Genomic DNA, 27,909 nt, shown 5'->3' on the forward strand with positions numbered 1-27,909 from the left:
AGGCAGTCTGTGAAAATATTCTAAACATACCGCATACTTGAAATGATATTGATTTTGCCTATGTACTGCACATGTACAGGTAACACACTGACAAATCCCATACAACCCCACTAAGAAAAATCCAAACTGTCCCTTTAAGTAAAAGTGATGCATATTCAGGTTTCCTTGAAACTGTCCTGATTTTACCTGCCCCAAGCATGGTTAATAGTTACATAAAAAATTAAATCAATTTTTCCCTTCACCAGTGGAGGATGAATCAGCCGATGAGTTCGTGGAATTGCAATCATGGTTCAAAAATTGAAAATAAACAAAGGTATGTAAATATTCATGTAAATGATTACAAGAGGAGTTTGTTGTGAGCCAGTGTTCTGCTTTTCTCTCTCATGGAAACTCAAGGACAGACGAGACCAAGACAATGTAAGAGCGGTTTAAAATGCAAGCAGGAAAAACACAAGCACCGTATCACCATAATGTGGATGTTCAGTCAGGAGGCATAATGAAGGAGCAGTGAGACGAGGACGGACACACACATCATTCAGCAGAGAAATTAATTTTCTGTGCATCAAGTTATACATATTGCCGTTCCTCTCTGTCCTCTCTGCAAATCAAGAGCACAATCCTATCTGTGACCGCCACAATGACCCCAACTTTTCCATTTAGTCTTTCAATATTCACAGTCTTCTTTCTGTTTACCCCAAGGACACGCATTAGTCTGCTGCAGTTCAGCTCGAGAAGGATGGCCTGCGGGCTATTCTGACCACATTATACGTGTTCAGTCCCGGCGCATCAAAACCAGGGGACAAACCCCGCTTGTCAAACGTGTAGAAGTTAAATAATTGGCCATCTTGGGCTTCCAGGGACACTGAGGCTGTGCCAACCCGCAAAACACAAGGGTACTCTTTTTCAAAAACCACTCTGAACACCCGGTCGACCAGGAAGTTGAGCTTTATTGTCCTGTACTTTTCTGGGATCAGCTCCTCAATCTGAGGCCCAAACTGTTGCATGGTGAGAATGCCGTCCGTCCCGGCTTTGATCTCGTAGAAGGTGATGTTGCTGTAGGTGTAGAAGCCGATGTAAGGCTCTGGGTTTGGCGGAGCAGTGAGGACCCTCTTGGCTTCCCTAAAGGCTTTTTCTATGGCTGGGATGATGTAGCTGTACGCCTTGGTGACCACATCCTGGTTCTGAGAGCGGCTGCCGGCCATTAGCACCACCAGACCGAGCTTCAGTCGAGGCACCAGAGAGAAGGTGGCGGAGTAGCCGTCCAGATCCCCATCTTTACGCACCACCTCGTAGCCCAGCTGCTCATTCACCTCCCACGGTGTCCCAGTGCGGTTGGCAAAGTAGTCCTTATCACACCTGAAGAGCGGGGTCAGCATGATCTTCAACGAGTCTGGCTCCAGCAGCTTGCGGTGGTAAGCGCCCAACAGCATCATGGCAAGCTTGGCCAAATCTGCGGCTGTGGAGAACATCTGACCAGAAGGGCGGTACCAGCCCAGGTCGTACAGCGGGGCTGGTTTCCCGTTGGAGTACACCCCGACAGCCATCTGGCCCTGCAGCCCCGGGGTGATGTCGAAGCCGGTGTCCTCCATCCCCAGCCGGTCCAGGATGTTGTCCGTGATCCACCGCTGGTAGTCAACGGAGGCCACTCGTTCAGCCATCACGTGAGCCAGCAGCGAGAAGGCGAGGTTGCTGTAGTGGCATCTGGAAGGAAGCAAGTTAAAGAGACAGTGAGTGTCTCAAACATCTGTTTTTTCATGTAGAAAATATGATAAAGAAATTATTTTCCTAGTTGAAACTTCGTACTAGTTGAGGGTTAACTTATATATTATGATTTAAGCGCATGATGGCCATTCCCATGTCTTATAAGTTATGGCAACAGTTTTTGGTAGATACCATTTATTCCACAGATTTAACCATTTTTACCACTTAAAATTTATTAAAAAATAGCCAAACATCCAGCTGAAAATACCTCAGAGTTGTTTAGGAACTTCCTGGCAAGCTAGCATGACATACCAATACATTCCTTATGTTTTCTAGTTTCATACAATACCAGTATATTCACTCTTGCTTTAAAACTGAGTCTGCTACTGCCTCCAAAAAAGACTTTAACTGAGAGGGTTGACACCACTCTTCTCTTTCTATTTGGATGAATTTTCCTCATATTAAGATGTTTTGTTTGTGGGCAGAGCTGAGGTGGAGGCAGAAAAAAATCCGTAAACACATGAGTTAAAACTAGCTAGCAAGTTCTTAAACATGGCTGCAGAAAATATGAGCTCATCTGAAGATGTACGACGACTCACTCTCCAGGACAGGGAGTGTTACTGGAAAAGTTCCTAATAAACAGTAGGAGCAGACTGGTAGACCAGTGCGCGCTCACTCAATTAGAGGATGAGCTTTGTGCAGGGCTGGGTGGTTGTTGGGGTTTTTTTTTTTTTTTCTTTATTTTTGTCATTTTATTTAGCTAATTTAATTATCTGCAGAGTGACAGGCGCCGCTCTGCACTGCTCCAGGGCTCAGGATGCTGCTGTTGGCCGCGGAACGGGGAGGATGAGTGAGAGGAAAACGGCACACAGTGAATTAAGGACAATTTATTTCAACCAAACCAGAGCTGGTGATTGCTGGAACAGCGGAAAGACTGACCAAGACAGGTTTGGTGAGTTTTATTTTGCTTCTGTCTGTCATTTTAGTTAATGAGACAATTAAAGCTCGTCTTAGTTTGGTAAAAGAGAGTTTAGGAGCCGATTGGTTGTATTTTTGTTTGTTTAATAGGTGCAAGAACATTTCCTTTCGTGAATTCATTTTGGTTTTTGTTTTGTTTTTGTCACCGCTCTCTCAGCTTTTGTCTTATATCCAGTCATCACTGTTTCCTTTTTTTTGGTCTGGAAGTGGCAGCTGGTATTCAAACTTCAATTTTGAGCCATTAGTACTTAGATTCTGAAACACAGCAACACTACAAGATGACATTTTAGCTCGATTATGTGACTTACTTCTCTTTGTTTGCTTCCGGCTGACGCTGTGACGTAATCATGATGTCGCCTCGAAAATTCTATATGAAGCTACAGCCAGAAGGCGCTTAGTTTAGCTAAGCTTAGTTTAGCTTAGTATACAGACTGAAAACAGGGGGAAACAGCCTGGCCCTCCCCATAGGTAAATAAATCTGCCTGCCAGAGGCTCAAGAGCTCAATAATTAACAAATCCTATATTTTGTTTATTTAGTCTGTACAAGTTAATCTGGACACACTGTGTGTGTTTTTATGGGAGGTTTATGTGCCGGACTATTTCTCAGCTTGTAGCATTAATTTACTGTTGTCTTGTGGTTGTCAGGTGACTTAATTGATAAAATAGAAAATAAAATGAAATAAATAACCAGAGAGAATTTGGAGGGTCACTCTCCCTCATGACGTATTAAGTCCAAAACCCGATAAATTTTAAACACCAGAGCTCATAGCCAAAAGGCAGCTCCCCGAGTCTCAGTCCAGACCTTCAAATCCACCCACTCCACTGAGTAGGCTGTTTCTCTGAATGTGGAATTGAGTTGACAATTCAGTCTGATAGAAGGCTACTGCTCCCCTGCAGAATTAATAAAAAAAAGCTCTGGTCTCTGAGTGATTAAAATTTAATTTAAACATTTTTCTCTACTTAAAGGTTAAATATTTTGCCAATCAGAATAATATGTACAGCCAGACTGTGATATTTGCTCCAGTTAGCTTTGACATTTAATTATAAAAACTCTCCTCAGGTAAAATGAAAGTTAATTTTTAAACAACGTGGGATGTGTAGCTTGTTTAATGTCAATGAGACCTGGTGTAATGCATCTGTGAAATAATGCCAACATCAGAATTCAGCCCTAAAATGCTTCAAATCCTGGCAGGTTTTGTCAAATTACACTGATGTAAAAGAAAAGGCATTGTTGTGTGTTATTTTTTAACAGGGAAACATTGTGTTTTTTCCTTCAGGCTCAGAGAAAAACACTAAAATATGTTTGAACAGACACCTTTAAACTGCACTAATTGTAATAAATCTCGCCCAGTAAACAGACAAAACTGAATTAAGACATTCATGCAGTTTTACATACATATTCCACTTTGCACAATATAAAAATGTACACACACTGAATCCTAAAATCAGCACAGCACAACAGATCTCACTTGGTGCCTGGGTCTGCGATGAGGACATCATCTTGCAGCAGATTAATTGCCGATTGTGTTTTTCCTTTCCAAAGCAGATTTGTGGCCCGGAGTCTCCTGGGCAGGCCTGGATCAGCCCGGAATAAAACAGAGTCAGAATCAAATAATAAAATTAGTAAAGAAAAACAGCAACAGATGGATTGAATTTGCATGCACAAGACATTTCTTACTTTGTTTCACTTTATAGGTATGTGACACATTCAGACATCTCTGTTCAGCCGTGAAGCCTCGATGATAAACTGAGACAGGTTCGGATGTTTAAAGATTTATGATTTTTCTTGCTTCAGGCGTTACTCTCATCTTTTATGTTAATTCAGCTCACAGACTGAAGTATTAAACATTTAAAAACTTCTTCAGATAAATAGTTTCCTGTGAACTCTTTAGCTACATCAATATATAAATGTAACTGTTCCAGTATGATATGCATCTGAGCAGCTCAGATGTTAAATATTTAATTTCACTGTTGCACGTATCCTAACCTAATCTCTAAATACAAACTAGAAGACTTTTTTTTAATCAATTTTTTTAATTCTAAGTACCTCAGTGGGTTTAATGACAAAAAAAACAGTTTATTCTTTCAGTTGAGTGGTTGTTCTTATATAAATCGCCAGGAAATAGTAGAAAAAAGCTCATATCCTAAAGCCAAACATCTTCAAATTTCTTTTTTGTCTGTCTCATCAAACACCAATGTGTTAGGTTGGTCCGGAGAGTCCAGAGCACAGCAAAATAAGCAAATACAGGCAAAGGGCAGCGTCTCTGCAGATACAGACACCACCACACACTTCTAGTGGTCCTAAGAAGTGGTGATGATTGAGAAGGGTTGTTTACATTCTATACATCATTTTTTTAGGAAAATGTTGCATGCAATGCATTAGACTCATTTATTAAAACTTCATTATGTAACTATTATACTCTAAAATAACACTTCAGAATCATTTTGATGCTACACTGACTTGTAATAAGGTGAATGGTGCATCTTTCATTCCCACTCTGCACCCTGCATGCCTGTTCTTGTACAAACACACCAACTATAATGTCACTGGTTTTAGTGAAACTGGATCGTACTTAATGGAGAAATATTGTCTTGCTCTCCCTCTAATGTACCTCAGCTGCTCTGCCTAAACTCTCTGCGATTGCTGCTGCTAGCTTTTAGCCAGTTTAACTGCTAGCACAGGAGCACTGGACCACCTGGAGGGAGACGTTTTGGGGACTGGGGTGTGGGGTGTGTGTGTGTGTGTGTGTGGGGTGGGGGGGGGGGGGTGGGGGGGGTGCTGGTGGAGAGCCGTGCCAGTATCGTGACAGAACCGGAGCCAAGCAAGTGGGTAACTTCAATGGGCAAAGAAGCTGCCGGGCATCTTGATGTTTGGCTTCTGATCTGATATCTAATATTAACTGGCTTGTTATGTGTTGTATTGTTGCACTTGCTTGATGTTTAGCTGTTTTAGCAAAGCTGTTGACTCGTGATCATAACAAATGCATGTGTCTATCTAACTATGCTTATTTGTGATAGCGGTGTAGAAATGAAACAGGACACACTAAATGCCCCCAAAAAAGTTATACTTGCAATAACTTTGTTGAAACTGAAAATACAATGTGTGTGTCTGTATTTTCATTTAAAATGTTTTTTTTATATACATATAAAAGGCAAAGAAAATGTGAATTTTTGCCTATTTCAGCTGTAGGCGGTCATATTGACCACATGGAAATTGCCACTGTCATATTGTCACATTTTGCACAGCTGGAGATTCATCTTTGTTGCTTAAAATGCACAAGTGGTCTTGACTGATAAACTAACAGAATAAATGCATTCATCACTTAGTCTGGTATTTAGAGTTTGGGAGTCAAAGGTCCAAATGATTGCTTTAAGTTATGGCATTCAGGCGCCTCTAGAGTTAACTGACTAATTGTTTCAGGTCTGAGGTATAAAACCAATAAATAAAAAGAAAGAAATTCTGCTTTTCATTTCCAGAAATCTTAAGTAAGAATAAACTGCAATCATATTTTTGCTGCCACCTGTGGTCTGTCATATGTCTCTTAGTTTAGTTGTTGTCCTGGTGTGGACTTTTCCCATCTTGTTTTGTTTAGTTATTTCTGTTATTTTTCACTTTCTCTTTGTGCTTTCCCTCCTAATGGAAACTGAGTTTTGTTCTGTTCTATTTTATTTTATTGTTTATTCTGTTTATTGGTAGAGTTATTATCATAATCATTTCTGCTGATATATTGTCTTTGAGTATGTCTGTCTGTGTAATATATTGTTTGACCATATTGTTTTGAATTTGTTGATATAGTGTGATGAGACTAGATGTTGTCTTGGATCTTGTGAACTTGTACGGGGTGATCTAGATGGCGCAGGGAGCGTGCGAGGGGAATCTGGGCTGTGGTGTTGTTGTCAAGTGTTCATGTATGATGTATGTTGATGTTGTACTTTAATGTGGACCCCAGTGAAACTAAGAAATGTTGAAGGGTCATTACATCATAAACCAACATTGTGTGCTCTGCTTGGTGCCAGTTCTATTCATGCCACAAAAAACATATCAAAGTTGTATGACCTTTGATAAAGAAGTGTCTCAGAAAAATAAAGAAAAAATATACAATATTCAGTATGCCTGTTGATGTATTGCTAAGCTTCCAGTGCACAATCAATAATCAGAGGAGGTTTGTAAATGTTTCATTTGAATATGTGATATTCAATCATTAGCCCTGTCAGTCACTGTAAAGCCGCCTGCAGATCGAAATAAAAGGAAGAGAGAAGGAGTAAGTTTGTTAACAATACTTATTAATTCTTAACTTAATATTTCACTTCATTTGCAATTTCCTTTTTTTAAAATTTGCCTTGATGAGCATTTTAATTTGATTTGCCATGAGTCCTGTAAAGTGTGCCTGTAATTGTCTTTGGCAGAGCTGCTGTTGGCTGCTGCTTTGTGGTGGTCATTCTCATGATCGACCATGTCTCATCAGTTGATTAGTAGCATTTATTACACAGATTTAGGGCCAAATTCAACTATTTCTGACCACTGTAGAATTTATATAAAAAATGGTCCAAAATCCCTCCAAAATATCACATTAAGACAGCAAGACCTTGATGAAAACTATTCTGTAAGAATTGCATTTTTCTGAGATTGGGTGGTGATCACTTCTGTTCAGGAAATTGCTCAGAATCTCCCTTATTGTCAGTAGACATAGACAAAGTCTTCCTTCCTCCAAATGCTCCAGGTCTGTTGTTTGTGAGTGTGAAGTTTCATGAAGCTGTGATCATCCTACAGGTCACAATAGGTCATTTTATACAGTGAGGTCAAGTTTTTAAAAAATGGTCTCACTGTAATGAAATGCCACAAAGTGCAACAACGTTTTTGCCAAAAACCAACAACATTCAAACATTTTTTTTCTACTTTTGTGACAAGCTGATCTCAGCACGTGATGGATTTCTTTCTTAGTCATCTGCTGCAGCTACAGCACGCAGACAAAGTAAACAAGTGGTGCTCAGAAGCACTGTGCGCTGACCCTCGGCAGGTTTGCGGAAGTTGGCTGATCAGAAGAAAGTGGGCTTTTAGGCAGGGGGGTGCCACTACAAGATAAATAAGGATATTTTTGTTTCTGAACTGTGAATGATGTAAAGTAGCTCTTAATGGAGTCCCAGAATAAAAGTATAAAGCTTGAAATGAGCATAATAGCTCACCTTTAATGGAGAAGCTGTGAGAGGCTGTTTTGTTGCCCGCTCAGGCACTTGGTGCCTGAAGCGTGATGCAAGGATGTGTCGTGGTCGCACTGACCTTTGGATGCTGTTTGGAGACCAACAGCAAAAAACAAATGCGCATATATGGAAAAATCAACCAGCATGCTTTTCCCTGAAATGTGTTCTGTAATTTTTTAGAGGGATTTCTTCATCTTAAATCTGCCACCATGTGGAGCATTAGAACACTGGTTTATGAAGGAACGACCCTCTTTTTTTAGTTTCTTTGATGCAACTAATGGGGATGCTATTAAACAAATGAACAATCAGTAGCTTTACCTTTAAAGGGACAGTTCACCCCAAAATAAAAAAAATATTTTTCTTTTTTGTCTTGCCCATGGTGCTATTTATCCATCTAGATTTTTTTGGTGTGAGTTTTGAAGATATCAGCTGTAGATATGTCTTCACTCTCTCCAATATAATGGGACTAGCATTATAGAATGACACTTAGCTCAAAACACACAAACACAAAAGTAGATTTGAACAATTTGAAGTGTTTATTTACAAAAATCATGACCCAGTTATTCAAGATGATCCACAGACCTTGTTATGATCAGTTTCTTTCTGCAGTGGAATCTACAGGAACTGCTTTAAAATCTGCCAGAACTGTTTTCTTTTGTTCTAGAAAGAAAGTAGTTCCTACATGAAACTGCTCACAACAGGGTCTGTGTGTCAGTATCTCCAAAACTCTGCAAGTCACACCAAAAAAAATCTAAATGTAACTGGATAAATTGCACTACAGCCCAGGGGCAAAAAAAAACATGTATTTTTGACTTTGTCTCATTAGCAGTTGTATTAATCAGACAAAACCAGAATCCTTTTCTTCTTCTTCCTTTGTGTGCTGTAAGTGTCCGTTTTGTATTCTGCTCTCGTATTTCTAAAGGTCAGCTCCGGTGGGTGCAGATGTGACCATATCCGGCACCAGAATTATAAAACAACAAAACGCTGTTTCAAATGCAGCCCCCGCTTTTTTAAATTTGGCTGATAGAAAAGCATTTTCACACAAAACTAACTGTACTGCAGATGTAAGCCCTCGGGGACAAACGGTATCTGATTAAATCTCAAAGCCTTGAGCAGCTGGATCACAGTTACATGTAAAGTTGCTCTGCATAACCTTCTGTATGTACCTGAGAGCTGGCTGGCCATCCTGCGCAGGGTGACTGTGGAGGAGCGGATCTGAACCTCCCCGCTGTCCAGAAATATCAGGCCATCTGTCACGTATTTCAGCTCCGAGTCTCGCGTCTTCCCCAGAGGGTTTTTGATGGTGAAGTTCTCCACGTACTTCTCCAAAGGGTCATCTAGGGAGCCGATCTTCCCGTCCTCCCACAGCCTGTACAGCATCAGCGTCGGGAAGATTTTGGATAGGCTGGCAATTCTGAAAGACAGATAACAGAGTGATGTGACTGTTTTTTAATCTGACAGAAAATATCATTCATGAGTGTATTTATATTGGCACGCAGTTTTTGTTTACTGCAGACTGTTACTCTCATGTGTGACCTCCCTCTTGCTTTGCTTTCGACTGTGAATGAATTCCCTGCATTTCACATCTTTTTCCTTCTGCCTGGACTTTACTTCAAAAGAACTGGGCTTGTTTGGTTGAACAGAAGTGAAAAAAACTATATATGTCAGCCATAGCCACCTTAAAATTAATGTATCATCAGTATAGTCACAATATTTTATCAAGTAGCAACACACAAAATTGTAATTTGTGACTTGATTTACACAAAACCATTATTTTTCAGAGTTCTATGGCATAATACAGTTTATACAGTAGTCATGGACCCTTAAAGGAATAGTTTGATGTTTTGGGAAATTTGCTAGATGAACATATACAACCAGCAGCTGGTTAGCCTAACTCCAAAGGTAACAACCTCTAAGGCTTCCAAATTAACACATTATACATGGTTAATTTAATGCAAACAAAAACAGAGGTGTAAAATACAAAAGCTGTGGTTTTATGGGGGATATATCATGGACGATTTCTTGGCCACGCTCAGTCACTTCCTGCCAATGTTGCCAACCCTTTTCCAATTAAAGCAGCTAGTATAAGCTCCAAAAATAGTTATGTGGATTGCAGCAAGTCAGAGATCACCTTTTCTACTTCCCTTCAGTGAAAGGAAAAAAGATCAAACCGACTGTTTACATATCTACAGATATAAGAACATGCTAATTCAGAAAGGAAGCGTGAGAGAGAAGCTGTCTGCCCACTTGACCGTGCAGCGTGTAATAGGAGAGGGAGAGAGACCCCGGTGCTTTTGGCAGAAGAGCTGTGGAGCAAATACATTTGTTGGCTTTTCCCTGATGGTCTGAATAAGTAGCTAAATTTGCCGCTAGTTGCTTTTTGGAAATGAATTTGACAAGAGGGTCTGAAAAGTCACAAAATCTAGCGAGAAAGTTTCCAAGTTGGCAGCAGCACTTCCTGCCGTCTTGGCTTGTCTGCTTGGCAACCTCGCGATGATGACAAAACTTCAAAAAACAAAATGAATGTAGTTTCAACACTGTTATACACTGATCTGTGGATTTTGAGTTTTTGTACCTGAGAATTGGGACGAAACCGTATTTTGAGAGGGTTTTGATTTCTGCTTCTCGGTCCTGCTGGAAAATAAAGTTTAAAAGATCAAACTCTGAGCGATTAAACCTTGAAATGGGCCGACCTCCTAGTAATTACATGTTTTTTTAATGTGGACATCAACTCTGCCAGATGGTATGTCAGACAGAAAATCTGACAGAGCTGACATCTTACAGAGTTGACAAAATATTACATTTTTTCATTACAAAGCATAGTTGGTAGGGAGTTGATGTGTTATGGTTGATATTGTAATATTTTTTCATGCATCTAAAAATAGAAAGCTCAACAGTGATGGAGCGATATTCCTGTTTTTGTTTTGTTTTTTAAACCAGAGGGCCCTCAGGGTACAGTTAAACATTTTTATATCTGATTAAATCATGTTTTTGTAAAAATTTAATGGAGCTGAAAAGAAATCTTGGACACAACTTTTTCATAAAAGATCACTTTTAAAACAAAGATGATTTTTATACCTTAGTCATGTGTAGGTACTGTTTGTTTTAGATTTTGAAGGCTTTTAACAAACAGTCCCATTTCTCAAGTGAAGTTGTGTAGGCATCTTCCTGCTCCTCTCTGTTTATGCAGCTGGTCTATTTTATTTTATGCGTGGCGATGCAGTTCTTCCAACAGGTTAAAAACTACACAGAACTGTGCAAAAAGTATCAGTTATTATAGCCTACGCTTCCTAACCCTGGATAACCAACTGCATTATCACTTCGTAAAAATAAATATGTACACAGTGAAGGTGATCATTTAATGTCTATCCCTCCTCCACCTCACCTATGTGTTCATGTATTTCAGTCAAAAAAATCATCTCTTCAACTCAAATATGTTTAAACCAACCAGAGACTGAGGTGAAGAAAAAGGCGAGATTTCAGATTTCAAATACTCCTCTGCCTGTGACTCCACCGAAGCTCAAGTCTGGTCTGCAGGTACCTGCAATGCTACAAACTTATATGATCCAAATCCAGATCCCCGGTACAGGAACTTAAGGAAAAAGACTCTCTAGGTGGAAAGGTAAAAGGCAGTTTTACAGAAAACACTGTAAAAGAAATTTCTACCGGTCAAATCCATCTCCAAAAACATGGTTATGAGCCAAAATGTTCTGAATTCACGCAACTTTACTTTTGAGTTTTGCACGTTTAATCTTCAAAATGTGCTGTGCCGTCACCTCCACCGAACAAAATGTCAAGCTACGGCAAAAACTGTGGTAAAATTACTTGAATGGGGCATCAGCCCTTTCAGGAGCAGCTGTAAGTGACTAAGTGCACTGATGGTACAACTGAAAGAACTCAATAAATCTTTATAAACCTACTTTAAATGTCACGTCTTCAAAGAGCTGCGTCTGCTGGAGATGCTTGTTATGTAAGTTCTGTTTGTCTGCACATCGATTGAGGCCGTGCACTCCACATTATGTGTTAGACACATAGAACAATTTAATGACTACATTTAGATAATTTGTATTTGATTTTATGTGTACTTTTGTGTGACTGGTCACTAATCACTGTAATTACTAACGCAAATTTTTAAAGAGGATGTCACCAATTTTACACCCACAGAGCTACTCAGCGTGTGAATGTGAGGTTGTCGTCAGGTTGTCTGAGGTTCTGGAGGAGCTTGAAGACTTCACATTTTTAACAAAAAGTAGATCTAAACTTTGTACCAAATTGTACAAAGTAAACAGGTTAGTACCTTTTTAAGTTATCTGGCAGAAAAACAGTTATAAATTTTTTTTTTTTTTTTTACACAATTTAGCCTTGGCTTGACTAAAATATCTCAGCAATTATTAGATTGCTATGGATTTTAGCACACACTCACGTCCCTTTCAGGATGAACTGCACTTTAATGATCCCCTGACATCTCGCTCAGTCATTCCGTCTAATTTTTAATTTGTCCAATAATTCAGTTTCTGATCAAATATCTGTCTAATTGCATTCCCATCAGTCTCAGCTATACTTTTTTTTTTTTTTTAGCTCTAATTAGCAAGTGTTAGATGGTTGATGGTTAACAGGTCGTAGTCGTACTGCGTATCAAATTAGACAAAGAAATTAGAAATAATATATTGTATTAGACCCTAATTATCTCCTAATGAAGTTTAGTAAGGGTCAAACAATGGCAAATGACAGCTCAATTTACAGTATCTGTTCTGGATCTGTTGTAATGTGTCCCAAATGAGATCTTATTTGGTCTTAACAATAACTGATAAATATGCAGTTTTTTCTGTAGTCTGATGGGGTTGGTCTACAGGGTGAAGTTGTGATTGTTTGCTGTCTAATAAAATATATTATTTCAACTTTTTTTTTCTAATTTAGTAATTAGTGTACTGCAAAATGAAGTGTGGCCAAAAATCATGCAGGAATTTAGTGTAATAAACTAATATTTTCTCAGTAACTTATTGTAAATATACAAATTGTATTTGTTCAAGTTAATTAAACTTAAAGTTTCTATTTTTTTACATTCAGACCACTTCAGAACCTATAAACATAAGTCTTTTGACTTGAAATGATGAGTATAATGAATGGACTTTACAGAGTTCAATCAACTCATTAAAGTAAGTTTGTAAAACTACGATCAGTAGCAGGCGTCCCAGCATGCATTGTGTGAGAAAGAAAACCCTTATTTATTTACACATAGATGATGAAAATATACCGTGTCTCTAATACAGTTTAAGTCAAGTCATGGTTTTGTTTTCACAATAAAGAAAACGTTGTGAACCATGATGAAGGTTAGTACTTAATTAGTTAATCAAAAGTTAATAAGTTATGGTAAATTTTATAAATATTCATCAGTGTGACAGAAAAATTGTTCAGCTTAATATTTCAAGCTCACTGAATATGTTTAAGCTAAGCTGATATCAAGTTTATTTGACTGTAGTGTTTATTTGTTTTGAGTCATTATAAAGTTGCCTCTAACTCTAAACTCTTTTTAAATTCAGTCAACTTAAATTTTTAAGGTAGCCCATACACTAGCTTTTTTTAGTTAAAACAGGAAGGAAGGAGAAATACATAAGTCCTACAGTCCAAATAGTGAGTTGAAGCAACAGATAGTTATGTTAAACTGGTCGAATCTTACAGTTGAAGCGAGTTGTTTCATCCCATCCCCTCCTCTCTCCAGACTCGAAGGTCAGGCCAGTCGCCTAAAGACCGCAGGGACACTGAACCCACACGAACACAACCTTATACTTTGACAATGACAAGCGATGATGAGACCTACACTGTAAGCTAATCAGCTGTTTATGTCTTTGTCAACTTCCTGTCAAACAAAACAAAAGCTCTGAAAATACACACTCAGTTATAAACATCTACTCCTTCTAAAGGATTATTAATGCTTTCTCACGACTCATAAACAGACATGTACTCATTTGACAAACATTCAACATTTAATTTGATAAACATGAGTTTAATAAACATGAAACAAGCAAACAAAAACAGACGTGCTGGGATCTAAATCTCAAAGGAGGACATACCGGCTGTAGTGTTGTTGTCAGTATTTTAATTTAATCTCTGATGACATATCATGGTCATTTTATGATTTTTACCACACATTTTTCCTACACCCTCTCACTGCCCACTCTCACTCCATTTACATGTTTGTGTGGAGGGTCCGCCTCATTAAGTGTCATTCCAGACCAATCAACCTTAAAGTGGGACGCAGAATCTGCATCGATGCAGGCTACAAACAACTCTCCTCTCAAGTGCCTACGCCTGTAAATTATAATTTTTGCTAAAAATCTGGCATGTTTACATCATGTATTTTCATACAGATACTCATTAATGTGCTCTGTCCCTTTCAAATATACAAATGAAGCAAAGTGCAGAACCCCTTTTTTGTCCAGGGTGGAGGAAGCACCACAAACATACAAATTTGAGTTTGTGTGGTTTTTCCAAAGGATCAGTAATACAGTGCCTTACCTCAAACAGACATCTGAAGGACTATTTTTGTGCACAGACTTAAAAGTGACAATTTATTTTGGAAAGAACATGCCATTGTGTACCTGAGCAAGTGATGGGTCACAACACAATCTGTTGCAAAATAATGGAGTATCTGTGGACGGGGTTCTCAGAAATGATCTGGTTTCAATCAAGGACATGCACACACACATACACAGATGAGACGTTAGAAAAGGAAGTCGTGTATCATTGCTCTAGCTTTCTATTTGTCAAAAAAACTGCTCCTGTTTTGCACTAAGGTCCTGCCTCTGTCTCATCTCTGCATCGACCCTCATTTGCCACCACATAATAAACAAGTTTACAGCTTCACAGTTTTCTCAAATAGTGTTTAAGGTAGAATCTAAATTCTTTCACCATTTCGATCTATTGATTCGTCTGCGTCTTCTCTCAATTAGTCAGTGAAATTAGTAAAAGCAGACTATCTGCAAACTTTCTGATCTGTTTGTGATCTGAAGTTAACAATGTAATAACTCATGAACGCAATGAGATGTCAAGTTGAAAATTTAGACACATGTTCAGGGGCATTTGCTAAGCTAACATATTAAAGTGCATTGCGTATCACTGGTTGGGGGGGGGGGGGGGGTTGTTTGTATCTCTTCCTACAAAGATCTTTTGCATGATCTCGGGTCATGACCCAGTCAATGCATGAATTGACTGATTAAAGTGGGCGTGACTTATAACAACAAAAGACAAAAGTTTGTCTCACTGCAACCTGTGGTTCAAAACTGTATCCCCACAAGTCTTCATTCAAATTTGACCAAAATCAACAGACATTCTGTAGATGGTCGATATCGAGTGTTTCAGATTATGTTCAGATCAGTCAAACAGTGAGTCTGCAGTGATATTTAATATGTTGCTGTAATTTATAGTGCACGCACTACATTTTCTTTTTCGCTCAGTGTTTGATGAAACCTCACTGAAATATTTGACAGAACGCCTGAAACCAGCAGAATGATGTGACTTTTTCCGAAAGATCACATTCTCTGGGGATCCAGAGGTCAAGGACATTGAAGCCCAGTGCAGCCAAGTCCCACTTGCCGACAGTGTGACAACCGCTGCATGACTATGTGTTGTGCTTCTTACAACGAGCATCCAAATACTCACAGTCTGCTTGGAGCCTGTTCATTGCCGCTTGCAGCTATATACGTCTTCTTCTTTTCTTTTTTTTACTGCTAAAAGTGTGCAGCAAAAACTGTGAGATGTAAATTTACCAAAATTGGCAGGTGTGTTGCAAATTCCACCGACTGCTCAGGCAACAAAAATGACACTCACTGACCTCAAAGTGGACTCAAAAATTCTTTTGCCATTTTAATCATTTAATTTATCTGCACCTTTTCTCAATTAATCTTCTGCTTTAAAACTTTTCACCTTTTATGACTTAGTTTTATCAAAAGCCTGTTTTGATGGATTCCTTGTGAAACTCTTTCTCTTCTTTTCAGGCTGTCATTGGAGACCAATATAGCTCACCATTTTACAAAATCACTATGATGCCCAGCACAATATTTTATCATGTTTATTTGTTAGAGATCATTAAAAAAAATCCCCTCTCATTGATTTCAATGCAGAACAACTAACTTTATGTTTTGTGTTAGCTGATGTCAAGGAGAGTTGTGTTGTCCTGATCATCCTCAAGGTAATGTTGTAACATCAAGTTTTAGCAATAAATGTTTCAGAATTCTAATCTTTCAAGTCACCAGCATCTCGTTTTCTGCTCTCAAAATGTCTTTTTCGTAACCTGCTTCCAGGTCCTGTTTTCCTTTTCTCTTTGTTTTCCACAGAAATATGGATCCTCCAAAATCTGTTGTAGCTGGGGTCTTTTTTTTAATTATAGTTTTCATTATTTAATTTACTTCAATTTAATTTTATCAAAGCACCGTGTTCTTACAATAATTAACTTTTACTGCCAATTCCAACTGGACACTTTTCTCAGTAGAGGAGAAAATGTCAGAAAGACAAACAAGCTGGAGAAATATTCTCCAAACACTGAATGACAGAGTTAATTCCACAAAAACACAACAAATCAGATCATGCAGGGATAATGTTTGTGCTTGTTTTCATTAGAGATATACTCATACAGTGCTAATAATAAATTAACAAGAGAAAATAAAGTCTGACAAAGCAGATAAATCTCCCACCTGCAGCAATAATGCCAGAAATGAAACCCATCACCAGATTGATGACTTGGGTCTCTCACAACCTTCATCAGCAGAGTGATCACACAGACAAATCATTTACAGTCGACAAGTCGACAAGTAGCACTAAAACCGCTGCAAACAGGAATAAATCTCAGTCTGCCTCAAGGAAGAGAAAGTCATAATACTTTAACCAACACAACTATGTTCTAAGACCAAACAACAGTAATGTGGCAGTAGGTAGTGTTATTGGAAACTTATATGGGAAAATTGCTGAATTTACACGTGGAAAAGTCGTATCTTGGTTACTTGTCCCTACTGACTCTATATCACTCTTGCCCCAAGACAGCAGCATCTGTCTGTGGCAGTGAGAGCTGAGTATATCTCGCTATTTAGCAGCGGAAACATTAAGAATACCAGCAGGTGCATTTTCATATCCTGATCGTTATGTCTGATAAGTGATGACATATTACAAGAATTACCAAAAAAATCTGAACTCACACAAAACGCAGAACTTGACAGTAAACCAAATACAGATCCCAGCAATTAGCATCTATCTATAGATAAACCTGCAGGCGCAACCCTTCATTTTTCTCTCTCACACGCACACACACAAATGATTCATCCTTCACATCTAACCAATGAATTTTAACACAACAGTAGCCTTCAGGTGTAAGTCTAGACTGTTTTTTTCAGCCTGGTGTTTGGCTGCACTGTGTGCAAAAACATGCCCACAGTTCTAGGATTTAACCTGTTTAGTTGTACTCTGAGCGCCAACCAGCTGAGATGAGAGCGTACTGGATACACTGGTTGCTGTGAGCACCGCTGCTGCAGCACCGTGTGTGTGTGTGTTTGAGAGCGCGAGAGATAGCAGGGGAGAGAAAGTGGGAGGCTGATTATTTACTCAGACCATCCAACGCGAATCTGTAGTATTGGCGTACAACCTGTGTGTTGTGGAGCATCACTACAGGCTACTATACCACATAATTAGACGGGAATCAGTGTTCCACTCGGGGGTTTCAGGGAGCCCCCTGAACCAACGCACTTCGCGTTGGGCGCTATAGTGAAATACAGAACAGGTACTCTGGGGTGCTATGGACGTACTAAAATTACTTCCAAACTAAATAATCAGAATCAAATAAATGAAACAACTAGGATGTGAACAGTCTATTGTGCAAATAGGCCAAGTTTTGTCCCTTCCTTGTCAGAGTTGCTCTGATAAATTCCCTAAATCCCTTCTAAGCTACTGCAGGACTTCATGCTAGGTTTTTCTTTTTTTAGGCCAAGTTATGAGCTCTCAGAGTTAGTCTCTCAGCATGATCCCCATCATGCTGCAACATCAGTAACACATCAGTGTGAGTCTATAGCTACTGCACAGATGTGAACTGGCTGACTAATATTTATATCCCGTGCTTATGTATCCATTACAGTGAATTAGGATGATGTAATACTGCTCATCCCATAATGAAAACACATTGCTTCCTCTGCAGCACAGGAAGCAACATGTCTTATGTTGCAGACAAAGAATCAATGAAAGGCAAACTGGTTGGTGAGAAAGAGTTATGATAAGCATACAAAGGTGAATTCCTAAAGAAACTTTGCTGGCAGAAATTCCACAGAAGAAGAGTGTTTGATGAGTGATGTGTGCACCAATTTTCGTCCATATCTGCTTTTTAGAGGACACGGCCAAGCCATTTGGGCATGCAAACTGCCAAAAGCTATACTGTACCAAATTTTTCACCATGACTAATGCATGTGCCAAATTTCATGCACCATCAAACACGTTTAGTCCCACAAAACTGCGATTGAAGAGAGAGAAAAGGAAAAAGAAAAAGGAGAAGAATCCAAGCCGATCCACTGAGGTTCTCGCAGCGTTCAGTGCTCAGGCCCTAATAATTCAAAAGGCTGTTTCTACACCAAAATGTTAATCCTTACAGTGTGGAGAACATTTTCAACACTCATGTTGGGGAAGAAGATAGTATCACTTTCTCTTATTAATACCCAGGAAGTTAAGTGGATAGAACTATGTAATGTGGTACTACACCGGGGAATAGAGACATGTAATGTATATGTAATTTATAGTTAGGATTCTATTTGACTTTTTATATTTTAGTGGCCTCATAGTAACTTTTAAAGTGCTAAATTGTTCCCATATAAATGACTTCAAAACTACATAAATAAAGTTTAGCCATCCATATAATATTATTCTTAGTTCAGTTATCAGAAGGGACATCTGTGACGTTTGAGGTGTTGATTTGCAAAAACAGATTAACACCGTTCTTAAAATGAATAAACTGGCACCAGTTTGATCGATATTCCCTGAGTGCACACATCAAAAAACATCTCATGAAGGCTGCCCAAACCAGTGCAAAGAAATAGTTTTTGCTTCATTGGTGCTGTAGTTTTGAGAGCAGCACTCACCTGTAAATCGTGTATTCATTTGGGGGTCCTGAGTGAGGGTCACTGCTGTTCCTTTTTCCAAAGTTGCCGGTCCACAAAACGGTGTCATTTAAGATAACAATGGCCGACAGAGAGGGGAGGCTGATGGGGTTGACGGTCTGCCGAAGCAAAACGTCCACCTGTAAGAGACAGAAGCAGGATGTGTATTCTGGACATCAGACACCAAGACTAACTAAGAACAACTCAAAAACTAAAGTAATGTCATAAATGTTAAATGTGACAAATGTTTTAAAGAATAGAAATCTGAAATCATTGTTAGACTCTATAGAGTGGGATAAGTGAAGTTGGACCTTTCTCATGTAATTTTCCAGAGTTGTATTTATCACAAATGTGCTGAACGGACCAGTCTTCCCTCCTCTTGACAAAACAATATGAATCTGGCACTTAACATAAATAGCTCTGCCATTATGCCCACTTAGGTTGTTCACTTTTCTTCCCTCTGAAGAAAAGCACCTTTGTCTCAGTTATTGTAACTATTTTAACTGCTTGATGATGATTTTTTTTTTGTTTCAAATGTACATTTCTACCTGACAGTAATGTTTCCGGAAATGTTAAAAATGCTAAAAGTTATAAAATTGTGCTCATTTTCACACACAACATAATTGTTTTTTATGTCACCTTGGCAGGACAGCAGCTACTTGTTTCTTTGAGCATTTCCATGTATGGGAAAAAAATCAGAAATAGTGACTGCACTATGTTTCATGAGACATTTAATAGGTTTATACACCAAATACATTATCAAATATTAAAGCAGTCCCAAACTCTCTGGCTGGTGACTCCTCGCAAAAAGCAGCAGGAGTCGGGGCCTCTTGTCACATTTCTGATAAGCAGTTCCATTTTAAGTTGTGACAAAATTCTCAGATGAGTTTGTTTAAATAACTTTTCTAATGCCAAAAGAGATAAAAGTGTGTAATATTTTGCAGCTCAAGACCCCAGAGAGAAATTTGGTGAATACTTGAGGAAATTCCATAATGTACATTTATAATCTACTGATAAAGAACGCAATAAACCACATGACTGATTCGCTTTTCTGCTGTCAAAACACTGTACCTGAAAAAAAATCACCTACAGCAGACGACAGTCAGCACGTCCCCAATTCAGAGAAGCAGCATAGCTACTAAAAAGATCTATATCAGTTCAGGTGTACACTAATTTTAGAATATTTTCACCCCTTTACCTCGCTGTCAAACAGTCTTTTCCGATGGGAAATAACAGTTGTACAAGTCAAGTGTTGCTCTTTCCAAAGCCACCAGACTGATTTGGCAAAATTATAGAAATATGAATTTACACAAATTAAAATTCGATGGTAATAGGGTGAAAATATTCTGAATATATAGTGTACTCTTAAACTGATTTACATTTTTTAGTGGGCATTTTGTAAGCAGCTGACTCTGTCCACAGCATCATATTGCTTAGCTCCTGTGCTAGTACTAATCTCTGCTTCTCCAAACTGGAGACCTGGCCACCAACTGTAATACACTGACTTCTTCTTCCTCTTCTTTGTTGGATTTTAAAGGTGATTTAGATCCAATATATTGCATTTCTTCCTACCTTTTTCCCTCTCCCCCCTTGTCCGTTTTTTTGTGTGCGTTACTGTTGTGGGCGTGGCTTCCCTCCTCGCTCCCGGCTCTGCTTCCCTGATCACCCGTGTCCTATCAGCTCATCATCACTCCCAACCTGCTCACCGGCTTTCAGCCAGTTCATCAGCCCTGCAGTGTTTCAACTTGTCTGGCGCCAGTTTGTTCAGTTGTCAGCAGTTGCACTACTACCTCAGGTCTTCCTCGTGTTTTTGAGTTTCTAGTTTTCGTAATGGCTTATTTTTCCCTTGTGTGTTTCCTTTTGGTTGATTGTGTTTTGCCTTACACTCCAGGACCAAAGTAATCTGTCTGTTTGGCCGTCTGCATGAACCCCGCCCTTCCTCAGCCGTCTCCCTCTCTGGTAATCCAGCCATACCACACTGCCCGTCTGCCTCAGACAGCTGCCTCTGTGCTCCTTCCACCTCCATTCCTCTTACCCCTGCAATAAATCCTTTTTAATATTCACCACTCCAGTGGTTTGACTCTTGCATTTGGGTCCATCTAGTGCATAACCACTCATGCTTTTTGTACTGACAGGTGAGATATTTTTAGATTTTATTTTGTGAGCTTTCAAGGGTTTCTTATTAACTGCAATATGACATGCCAGACAATTACTTTGATGTCCCAGCAGTTTGCCAAAGGTACTAGTTTAATGGGCACAGTTCTATAATTTATGTTACATTAGGACAAAGCATTGCATTTGCTTGTGAAGGTAAAATAAAATGATTCTTCAAAATTAATCAAAGAAAGTTTCGAATTATTTTTAAGTTGCTTAAAAGGCAGAACTTGCCAAAAGATAACCTTTCACTGGAATGAAAATCAGTTTGTAAGCCTGATTTTTATTTTTAGGATGGCTTTAAGTGTTTGAGATGAAAGAAGTTTTCTCGGTGCAGACAAACTGAAATGTAGCAAACTTCTGTTCAACTTTAATGATTAAAATTATGTTGTTCTTCTATTCTTACATGCCGTTGTTTCCCTAATGGGTGTCAGTATATTTCCTTGCATGTGTTTGGAGCACTGCTGCAGAAACACAACCTTTTTGCTTGGACAGACACTCAGTTTTTCATTTACTATATCTTTAATCTCCTTCTGTCCACTCTGGCAGCATTTGGTGTGAAGGATTACTGTGGTCAGCTTGTAAATTTCCTCAGACTTGACTTGAGTGATTCGACCTCATATTTAACAAGTCTGTGCGCGATGGACAGCTCCTCTCACCTTTTCCAGGGCCTCTTTCAGACTGGGGATAGGGTGCTCCAGCGGCAGAGGCTCGGGGAAACGAGGACACATCATCTCCGATTTGGCATTGCGACCCATCCCTTCATCTGACCGGCGGGTTGGAGATGAGAAGAGAGAATAGACAGGAGAAGCACACGGGGACAGCATATTGTAATTCCCACTCTGTATTTCATAGAATAATGTATCGGACAGCACAAAAGCCCATATAATGTGATATAATTGGCAGGCTTGAGGATTCATTAATTCCCTCTGCTTCCTGATGAACCCCATTGATCTTACGGCATACAATTTGACAGGATGTATGATATACAACTGGCTGATCAAATGAGATGCAGCTTAGTCTCACTGTGAACTCTGGATGAATGAGGATATTTCAATGTGTTTCATTGTAGCTTCAGGCCACCGTTTGCCTTTTCATTCTAAATACCTGCTATACATGAAAAATTAGATTTTTAGAATATAAAAAGACGCATCAGTGAACATTGGAAAATATGAATCAGAGCCCGTGGAGCTGTGCTTTGTCACAATAATAATGTCACCCGATGTTACTTTAACTCTATAGAATCATGTAGAGATCATAAACCTGGACTGTGTTTTGGAGAATAAAGCATCATGGCTGAGCGCTCTGTTTGACGCGAAGGAGCCCGATGAGGTGCTATAATTAAAGGGTTTTTCAACATGGACCCTTTTTCCATATGTTTATACGTCAAAGTGACTGATGGGGACAACAGCTTTGAAAGTAGTCCAGTACTGAGCGAGAGCACACAAGTGAAATTGATCTGCAGCTTTGCTGTCCAAGTACGTCCGCTCAATTATTCTTAATATATGACATTAATATGGAATAGGATGCCCAGCTGCTAAATTGGTCTGTTCAAAGCAACCAGACTCCTTTGACAAAACCAGTACTTTTACCTCTCTGGTCTACAACTGCCTAGATCACAAACAAACCAACCATTCAAGACAGAGGTAGAGCAGACAGGTAAAATTGCTGTTTTTATCAAGAGAATCTGGTCACCTAGTGACTTTAAAAAAACATCTCTGACTGCAGGAATTCTTTCCATAATGTTGTCAGACACATAGAAAAACAATCGGAGCAACAACAGGCACTATTAGTGGACTTTAACAGCAATGTTGCCTGGAGGAAATATCTCAGAATCCTGCACTTTTAAAACATCATGTAACAGGTAAAAATATATGTTTATATAAATTCGGGTGTACACGTGTGAAAATGTATTAATTATGGGCGGGTAGCTGATGAGAACACAATACAATAATATGTTTTTCCCTTGGAGAAATCAGAAACAAAAATGATTGTGCAGTATTTTTTTTTAATTAATATTCGCTAATATAGTAATTACAAACCTCATCAGCTGCCAGGATTTTATTGTGAAAGGCTACAAATCATCCTATCAAACAGTGGCTCATCACTGTTAGATCTGACGGCGATGAAAGTTAGCTCCTAGCTAAAACTGATGTCATGAAGGCAAAGTAGGAGGTAGGACAGTCCATCATCAAAGGAAAAGTTGCACATTTGAGAGGATTATGGTGCGCTCAAAGAGTGTGAAAATAATGTCACCACTTTGAAATGCAAGTGAGTGGCCCTGTGTGTGTTTATTCATGGGTGCAGGTCAGTTCTGGCTCTCAGCTTTCTGGGTGCAGGAGACAAAACTGGACCCGTGCAGGACTCTGGATCACTTTGCAGCACAGTTTCCCTTCAGCCAGCTGCAGAGCTCTCACTCAATACTGGACCAATTTGAGAAATTGCTTTCCACATTAGTCACATATGCACAAAAACACTGGAAAACAGAATCCAACTTGAAAAATACAGAAGTTACCCTTAAAGCGTTAAAACACATTTAAACCAAACTTAATGATCCAAAGCACCACAGTTGCAGGGATGTCATTCTGTCTGCTGTCTTTGACATTTACTCGGATTTTCCTTGATATAAGGGACGCAATTAAAACCATTTCACTTTTCTTTTGTTTCATATGGCAGTCTAAATGTTTGTTTTTTTTAAATACAACATGTATCATCTGAGAATCTGAAAATGATCAACTTGCTGTCAAGTTGCAGTTGTTTGCCCTGGTTTTAACTGACACTGCCATCTCAGATCTTGATGTTGTTATGAATGATGCTGCCAATTATACTGATGACCAGCAAGCACAACAACTGTGGGCTAACTCTATAATTACTAGATAAACATCACACACTTTAGAGATTGTTTTTATCTCTTAATTATGAGATATGTATCTCTTAATTATGAGAAACTAATCAGTTGATTATCAAAGTTGCAGTAGGGACTGAGGTTGTGTGTTGCTGTGTCCAGATAAGCAGCTATGATTCATGAATGTAATAAACAGGGAAGAAACTGCAGTAACTGGATGTCCTGGGTTCACAGTCCTACATACACTGAGATTTTTTAACTAAAATAATAAATGATAAACTGTGTTCTCACTGTGCTTGCTGTTCAGTGACTTGTTCTTTGAGCGTGTTTTGCAGAGCTGTTTTTAGATGTTTCAGAGGCAGGTCTTAAGCAAATCTCAAGTCAGTGTCAACTCACACCTTCTTAACCATAATCCTACCATGCGTGGTACCTGCAGACCCCAGAGGTGTATTTTGGGACACCAGTGAAAAGCACCCAATGCTGCAGTTTTAATAGATGCAAATATAAATTGATTTAGTTCATATTTGCAGTGGGTCCTCATTTTAAATATTACACACCATCAGTGGGGTCTGTCAGTCAGTTCAGTACACAATATGCAAATTAAGTGTTAACTTTCCTAAGATATTTTTTTTCTTCAGATAATATGAACTACATGACTAATAATGTTTGGAGAAGAAATAAGTTCACACAGTAGTTTAATTCAGTTGGTAGTCCTTGTTCAACATGATGGCAGGATGAAGGTTAAGGACAAGATTCAAGTCAAGTGTGAAAAACAAACAGGCAGATGGAGAGTAATTACACGCACATCATGCAGGTGTAAGGCTAGAAAAGAAAGAAAAAGGTCAAGCCTGCACATTAACACCACGCCACAGAAGATTATTCTGACCTGATGAAGCTCCGAGTGGGATTGAAACATTGTCATTATTAAGGCAAGGAAGTGTGAAGGTAAAAACAAACAGGCAGGCACACATTTAATATTGCACAATGTTGTAGTTGGCGAAATGCTATTAAGCGCCCACTTCCTCATTAGATTACTTTTACAGGTCGAGTCTTTAGAAAATCAAATAGACCACAGTTTGCACTTACATTTAAGTTAACATGAATAAATATGTGGTTTGAAAAAAAGACTGAAAAGCCCAAGGGTGTAGATTCGGGGAGGTACAGTAAGGACACGTCCCTACCATTATCCAGGGATTACTGAGCTGCCACTGGCAATAATTTTGATTAAAAAAAAAATTAAATATAACCACTGTTGTCTGTCAGTGTTTATGTAAGTCAGTGAGATTCAGTACTGGGACAAGAACCTCTGCTAATGTTAGCCACAAAACAATTAATTTTCAAGTCTTGAAAGATTGCGTGCCCCCCAATTATTACGCCTCACATTGGTTTGGTCCACAGCCACCACAGGTTTCTTCTTTTTTTCCACACTTTTATAAAAATGATTATTTCAGTCTTACGACAGGTGACTTCACAGGTGATGTGATGTCCTAAATGTAAGCAACCACTCCTATTTTATGATAGCACACCTGCACGCAACCTTACACACAGACTAAAATGCACCAGTGTCTTTATTTCTTTTCTATCCTTTCCTCTCTGTACAAAAGTGTCTTGGAGCAGGCAGGCAGACTGCTCCACCATGCACTGGGTAAGCTGGCTCATTTTTTCCATTTTTATACCCAGTAGTATACTAGCTAGTTGTCCGACCAAGACTCAAACCGGACACACACTTAGCACTTTTTTCCTCTTTTTTCAGGAGCCACAGGTCTCTTTGCTTGTAAAATATTTAATATATGAATTAAGCAACTAGCGACAAATCTCGCAACTTATTCAGGCCATGAGGGGAAAGCAAGAAATATAAACAAATCTATTATTTTGCAATTTATTCCCATGCGTGCTGTGATCTTAGTCAGCACTCTTCTGGCAGCAGCACAGTGTCTCCCCTCAAACTGTGCACCTCAGGCAGGAGACAGCTTTTACTATGTTCTTGGGGACACGTCCCCACCAGCCATGGTGTAAAATATTCACCCTTACCAAAAAAACCCCCCAAAAAACTCCAACATTAGAGGAGAAATATGTAAGACCGTAGCATTCAGAAATGTGTACTGCAGTCCAAATAGCAACTTGGAGCCATAAGATAAAACAAACTGAAATAAAAATGTTGCTGCGGCGCTTAATATGTTTTCTTAATCTCTGATGACATATCATGGTCATTTTATGATTTAGTATAGTAAATATATTTTTTTCCTTGGATATATAGATAAAATTGACTAACATAAAGGTTGCTCAGCTTGCAAGTAACAGCTTTTCAGTGCCTTTTGTCTGAACAAAAACACACCTCCCATGTGTAGTGTGGCCCATCACGTGTCATCAGTGTGTTTGGACTCACCTGGCAGAAGTTTTGGCAGCTGATATTGCCAAAAGAAGCATCCTGTCATCACCAGCGATAAAACGAGAAAAAACACCAAACCCAGCTGGGTCCATTTCACCTTCATCTTGCCGGCTTTAGTGAGTCCTTTGAATTTAACAGTCACAGCAGGAGGAGCAGCCACAGCAGGAGTTGGCTGTAATACAAACACACAACACCACACAGTAGGTCAGCACTGAGTGTGAAAAATCTTTACAGACTACACACTTCTAAAAGTTTGCCTCTGACCAGATCTCCTCCTCCATCTTGTCTGCTGAGTTTAGTTGTAAAAGAAGAAGAAGAAATCCCTGTCAGCAAGTGATTCTTGTTGCACTTAACTGTACTCACCACCTGATGCTTCACAGGCCGGCCGGAGCAGGACGGACTGGATTACCGGTGACACAGAAATCTTCTTATCACTCAATCAACATCCCAAACATTTACTCAGAGTTACTTCTACTTTGTAAGTGATTCCTGCGCCCCCAAAGGCAGTGGTTGGTGCTCCATGGAGGTTTTCCTGAGCAGGAGAAAGGCACAGACATGGACTCCCATCTCTGATTTCTCACTGACTGTGCTGTAATCCTGGCCCATCGGCGCTCGCGTCCCTCACAATTCAATTTCCTCCACTGCCGCAGCCACAGGCTGTTGACATCATAATCCCCAGATTTACTCCACCAAAGCGGTCGGGGAAGTCTTAATCCCTAATCCCCGTGAATCAATTCACTTCAGTCCAGCTTCGCCTCGTGGAGCCCACCACTGAGCTGACAAAGATGGCACCCACTCAGCCGACACAAGACGAGATGGGGTGATATGGTGCGCCTTTTAGCCAGAGCATGAGCTGAAAAGTACAGTCACTTTGGGAGCAGAGAAACGGGATCAGCTACGTGAGGGAATGACAGATGATTTGGGATGCTGAGGAGGAATTGAGATAATGATGACCTAGAATAAGACGGCATCTTCACTCCGGCCACTGCCAGCTTTGTAACATTTCAAACTTTGAAACAAAATCACAGCAACAATATTTGTTTGGCTCTCTGGTAAACAGTAAACACAAGTGATTTGTTTGTGCACTCAGAACAGAAGAGGGCGAATGAGGTCTTGTACTGTTAAAGCAAAAAATGATGAGTGTTTGTTTTCTTTGGAGCTCTTATTGCAAGTCACCTGAAAATATTCTTTGATTACCTTAAGACATGGGGGTCAAACTCATTCGATTCATAAGCCATGTACAGTGCAAGTTTATCTGAAGTGGGTTGGACCAGTAAAATTATTGCACAATAACCTATAAATAACATCCAACAACACTCTGAAAATGTTCACAATTAAAGCCACTACAAAGAGTTTTTAACTGGTTATAAACAGTGTCATTTCATTGCAATATCCTCCATATGACCTATATAAGGAAACAACACAATCAACAAGAATAGTGGATATTTCTATATAGTTGTTCTTGATGTCTGCCCCTGGGGATCAGAGTCTACTTGAAATCAGATGAAACAAGCCTG

General features: G+C 39.3%; 1 protein-coding gene across 2 annotated transcripts in view; it reads right to left on the bottom strand.

The window, feature by feature from the left end:
* Window positions 1-411: 411 nt before the first annotated feature.
* lactbl1b (lactamase, beta-like 1b) overlaps window positions 412-27,909 on the bottom strand; it is a 39,413-nt gene continuing 11,915 nt past the window's right edge. Inside the window, exons 1-7 of one of the 2 annotated variants that reach the window (XM_084739226.1) lie at window positions 26,756-27,351; window positions 26,390-26,564; window positions 21,818-21,924; window positions 18,987-19,144; window positions 9,045-9,292; window positions 4,149-4,254; window positions 412-1,701 (exon numbers count right to left, since the gene is read on the bottom strand). In XM_084739226.1, coding sequence (XP_084595352.1) covers window positions 723-1,701; window positions 4,149-4,254; window positions 9,045-9,292; window positions 18,987-19,144; window positions 21,818-21,924; window positions 26,390-26,495 — 1,704 coding nt within the window. In that variant the 5' untranslated portion in view covers window positions 26,496-26,564; window positions 26,756-27,351 and the 3' untranslated portion in view covers window positions 412-722. Of the gene's footprint in view, window positions 1,702-4,148; window positions 4,255-9,044; window positions 9,293-18,986; window positions 19,145-21,817; window positions 21,925-26,389; window positions 26,565-26,755; window positions 27,352-27,909 lie in introns of those variants that run through there. The other variant, XM_084739216.1, reaches the window with a different exon arrangement.

The sequence above is a fragment of the Lutjanus erythropterus genome, chromosome 2 (genome assembly GCF_056507025.1).
Source record: "Lutjanus erythropterus isolate fLutEry1 chromosome 2, fLutEry1.hap2, whole genome shotgun sequence".
NCBI classification, from domain to species: Eukaryota; Metazoa; Chordata; class Actinopteri; order Lutjaniformes; family Lutjanidae; genus Lutjanus; species Lutjanus erythropterus.